At 39.6% G+C, this 5,000-nt stretch overlaps 1 protein-coding gene across 1 annotated transcript in view; it reads right to left on the bottom strand.

Moving 5' to 3' along the window:
• The window catches only part of LOC143289531 (LIM homeobox transcription factor 1-beta-like), a 151,563-nt gene that overhangs the window by 4,467 nt on the left and 142,096 nt on the right, over positions 1–5,000 (bottom strand). Inside the window, exons 4-6 of the mRNA XM_076598535.1 lie at positions 4,917–5,000; positions 3,379–3,456; positions 1,764–1,998 (exon numbers count right to left, since the gene is read on the bottom strand). The exon at positions 4,917–5,000 is cut by the window's right edge and continues 62 nt beyond it. Coding sequence (XP_076454650.1) covers positions 1,764–1,998; positions 3,379–3,456; positions 4,917–5,000 — 397 coding nt within the window. The remainder of the gene's footprint in view (positions 1–1,763; positions 1,999–3,378; positions 3,457–4,916) is intronic.

Here is a 5,000-nt window from a genome sequence, read left to right as displayed (position 1 = left end):
TTTTTTTTTTTTTTTTTTTTACTTTTTTTTCTCAAGGCCTGACTAAGCGCGTTGGGTTACGCTGCTGGTCAGGCATATGCTTGGCAGATGTGGTATAGCGTATATGGATTTGACCGAACGCAGTGACGCCTCCTTGAACTACTGATACTGATACCAAACCAACCAAGCAAGCAAAAGAGATCAGGGCAGTGTCCCATTTTTAGCAGCACCTACTGGTGACATTTTCATGGTTTGTGGGGACCGTGATCGAAAAAAAAAAAAAGAGCAAGATGATGGCACTTAGTGACTTTTCTTCTTCTTTTCTTCTTCTGCGTTCACTCGTATGCACACGTAGGCAGCCATACTCCGTTTTCGGGGGTGTGCATGCTGAGTATGTTCTTGTTTCCATAACCCACCGAACGCTGACATGGATTACAGGATCTTTAACGTGCGTATTTGATCTTCTGCTTGCATATACACACGAAGGGGGTTCAGGCACTAGCAGGTCTGCACATATGTTGACCTGGGAGATCGTAAAAATCTCCACCCTTTACCCACCAGGCGCCGTCACCGTGATTCGAACCCGGGACCCTCAGATTGACAGTCCAACGCTTTAACCACTCGGCTATTGCGCCCGTCGACTTAGTGACTGAATCCGCATAAAAAAAGAGTGAAATAACGTCCAAAATAAAGAGTCGAAATCCGGTGAAAATGGGTTACAACATCTACTAATAGTAATATCGTTTTCATACATGCACAAAAGTTGCCGGTAAAATAGGTGCAATAATTTAGGATGCTAGAATTGGACTTTACCTTTGGTGACTGAATCCACCATCAAAACTGAGGAAAACAACATACAAAATCAAGTCGGAATAGGTCCCTGAATTTTGGTACGCTAAAATAGGACTTTACCAATGATGGCAAAGTCGAAATCCACTGAAAATGGGTTACAAAAACATTCTGATAGTAGTGATATCGTTTCACCTATGCACGAATATCAGTGACGGTAAAATAGGTCCATGAATTTTGGACGCTAAAATAGGACTTTACCAATGATGGCAAAGTCGAAATCCACAGAAAATGTCTTACAACATATAGTAGTAATATCGTTTCACCTATGCACGAAAATTGCCGGTAAAATAGGTCCCTGAATTTTAGTACGCTAAAATAGGACTTTACCAATGATGGCAAAGTCGAAATCCACAGAAAATGTCTTACAACATATAGTAGTAATATCGTTTCACCTATGCACGAAAATTGCCGGTAAAATAGGTCCCTGAATTTTAGTACGCTAAAATAGGACTTTACCAATGATGGCAAAGTCGAAATCCACAGAAAATGGATTACAACATATAGTAGTAATATCGTTTCACCTATGCATTGAAAATTGCCGGTAAAATAGGTCTCTGAATTTTAGTACGCTAAAATAGGACTTTACCAATGATGGCAAAGTCGAAATCCACAGAAAATGGATTACAACATATAGTAGTAATATCGTTTCACCTATGCACGAAAATTGCCAGTAATAAAATAGGTCCCTGAATTTTAGTACGCTAAAATAGGACTTTACCAATGATGGCAAAGTCGAAATCCACAGAAAATGGATTACAACATATACTAATAGTAGTAATATTGTTTCACCTATGCACGAAAATTGCCAGTAATAAAATAGGTCCCTGAATTTTGGTACGCTAAAACAGGACTATACCCAATGATGAAAAAAACAAAACAAACAAAACAAAAACAACAAGATCAACAACAAGACAACAAATGTCGCCACTCACCTGGCAACCCACTGTCGTTGCTGGACGGGTTGAGGGCACAGTCCGAGGAATCACTGTCCTCCTCTTTCGCCTTCCTCTTCGACGACCCCTTGCTCCCCCCTCCTCCTTTCTTCCCCTCCCCGCCCTCGCCGTTACCGCTGCCGCTCGTGTTGTTGTTGTTGTTGTTGTTGTTGTTGCTGCTGTTGCTGTTGTTGTTGTTGCTCTCGATGTTCTGTTTTCGGGCCATCTTCTTCACCTGTCGAGGAGGAAGGAGGAGAAGGAACTTTTCAGTAGGAGGTTGTTTTTTTTTGTTTTGTTTTTTGACTCACTTGTGTAAACAAAGTGAGTCAATGTTTTTAACCCGGTGTTCGGTTGTCTCTCTGTGTGTGTGTGTCTCTGTGTGTTTGTCTGTGTGTCTGTGTGTCCGTGGTAAACTTTAACATTGCCATTTTCTCTGCAAATACTTTGTCAGTTGACACCAAATTTGGCATAAAAATAGAAAAAAATCAGTTCTTTCCAGTCATCTTGTTTTAAACAATATTGCACCTCTGGGATGGGCACAAAAAAATAAAAAATGAAGCCTAATTATATGCAAACTGCATTTACTGTTATATTTGTATTTTTTGTATTCTCTAAACTTGGCACTTTGATCTGATATTCTGACCCAACAACAAGAGCAGTCATTATTATCATTTTTTGTTCAAACAGGAACTTCTTTTGCTAAGCATGGAAGTTTTATTTATTTTTGCAAACGTTTTTGGTGCAGATAGTAAAAAAAAAGGGAAATTACTCTGTAATTAATACTAGGGGACTTAATTCGCTTTAAACTGATCTTTCTCAACTTAAACATTACATTTTGAAATTATACTCAATACATAAAAAGCTTGGATTTTTTTTTTTTTTTAAAGTGTATCACAAGTGAGTCTTGAAGGCCTTGCCTCTCTTGTTTTTGTTTTTTTTGTACAGTGTCTGATGCTGTGGAGCTGAGGAGGCGAGGCTCCAGTGGCCACGCTGTGAGATGGTTGTGGTTGTTGTTGTCTGTCACTGTCATTGCACAACACGTGATCTCAACTCACATTTTTTTTTTTTTTTTTAATTAAGTGTGGAAGTCTCGAGTTTGTTTTTTTTATAACAGAGAAATTGTGAAACGACGGAAGAAACTTGGAGAGAAAGGGGAGGAGGAGAGGGTGGGTGAGGGACTAGGTTTTGTATTTCATTTAAAACAAACAAAAAATTATATATATATATATATATATATATATATATATGGGTTTGAGGGTTGATCGTTTCATGATTTTATTCCTACTCACACATCATGCTCGTTCGTTCAATATGACCTCCAAGAAGAGTTCTGATATCAATAACAACAATAATAATAAAATAATAATAATGAGGAGGAGGATAATAATAATAATAATAACAACAGCAATTATTATTATTATTATTATGACAACAACAACAACAACAATTATTATTATTATTATTTTAACGATAATAACAGGAATGGCACTAATAATAATGATAATGATAGTAAAGAGTAACAACCAAACAACAGCCCCCCAACACCTTCCCTCCCAAAAATAAACGAAAGGGGGAAAAAAAGAAGAAAAAAAGAAAAAAAAAAAAAAAGACTTACCTTTGCTCTCTGGTTCTGGAACCACACCTGCACCACCCTGACACTCAGACCTGTCTCTGCAGCCAACGACTCTCGCACCTGTGTGAAACAGACACGTGGCTTGTGGGTTACTGCTGCTGTTGTTGTCATCAGGAGCAGCATCAGTGGCAATGCCTATAGTATTACAAACAGAGGCAGTAGTTGCAGCAGTGGAGTGATGGCCTAGAGGTAAGGCGTCCGCCTAGCAAGCGAAGAGAATCTGAGCGCGCTGGTTCGAATCCCGGCTCAGCCGCCAGTATTTTCTCCCCCCCCCTCCGCTAGACTTTGAGTGGTGGTCTGGACGCTAGTCATTGGGATGAGACGATAAACCGAGGTCCCGTGTGCTAGCATGCACTTAGCGCACGTAAAAGAACCCACGGCAACAAAAGGGTTGTTCCTGGCAAAAATTCTGAAGAAAAATCCACTTGGATAGGAAAAAAACAAATAAAACTGCACACAGGAAAAACAACAACAACAAAACAGTGTGGCACTGCAGTATAGCGACGCGCTCTCCCCGGGGAGAGCAGCCCGAATTTCACACAGAGAAATCTGTTGTGATAAAAAGAAATACAAATACAAATAGTAGTAGTAGTAGTAGTAGTGGCAGCAGTTGTTAAGGAGGGGCAGCAAAACAACAGTAGTAGTAGTAGTAATAGTGGTAGTAGTAGTAGTTGTTGAAGAAGTAGTAGTAGTAGTAGTAGTCCTCTTTGTCGCTGTCATTCAATGATCGAAATCAATGGTTGCAACATACATTTTTTTTTTAATAAACATTTTTATTCAAGTTTAACATTTAATGAATGCATACATACATTACATACATACAGGCGGACATACAAAAATTGAATTTGTAATTATCAATAATATTACTTATTATACATTATTTAAACTACAAAGCAGGAAAACAACAACACAACATTGTTTTTATACAGAAAAAAAACACAAATAAAGTCATAGTTGCAACATACATTGTCTGTGTGGTGTTTGAGCTGCTCTCCTCGCGAGAGGAGAGTGTGTCGCCACCAGAGTACAGCGCCACTCACCCGCCCCCAACCTCCCTAGTTATTCATCCATCCACCCATCTATTCATTTATGTTACGGTTCTTTTCATTTATCCATTCATACCTTCATTAAAATCATTCATTCATTCGTTTTATTTACTGTTTTCCAGCCCAATGTGTTGTTTTTGTTGTTTGTGTGTGTGTGTGTGTGTGTGTGTGTGTGTGTGTGTGTGTGTGTGTGTGTGTGAGAACAAATATGTTATAAAAAAATAAAATAATTTTTTTTTTTTTTTAAACAGACAAATTGTGCGAAAATACTATCAATCAACTGATTCATTCTATAATTAATTTCGTTGTTTTTTTTTCAAACCCTTATCCTCAACAATCCTCAGCTTCACAACCCGTTTCCACCCGCCCCTCCACTCCACCCCCCAACCGCCCCCCCCCCCTTCCTTTCCCCCCGACCCCCTCCAAGCCCCCCAAGCCCCCCAAAACCCTCCCCACTCACACACACACACTGACCTTCCGGCAGGGTTTGGGGTTGACCTCGAACGAGGCCTTGAACTTTCGCCGCTGTGAGGTGGTCAGGATGGTCCGTGGGCGCTT

This window comes from Babylonia areolata, chromosome 14, assembly GCF_041734735.1.
Source record: "Babylonia areolata isolate BAREFJ2019XMU chromosome 14, ASM4173473v1, whole genome shotgun sequence".
Taxonomy (NCBI): Eukaryota; Metazoa; Mollusca; class Gastropoda; order Neogastropoda; family Buccinidae; genus Babylonia; species Babylonia areolata.
The sequence above is the reverse complement of the archived record's forward strand: the minus strand, read 5'-3'. Positions and strand labels throughout refer to the sequence as shown.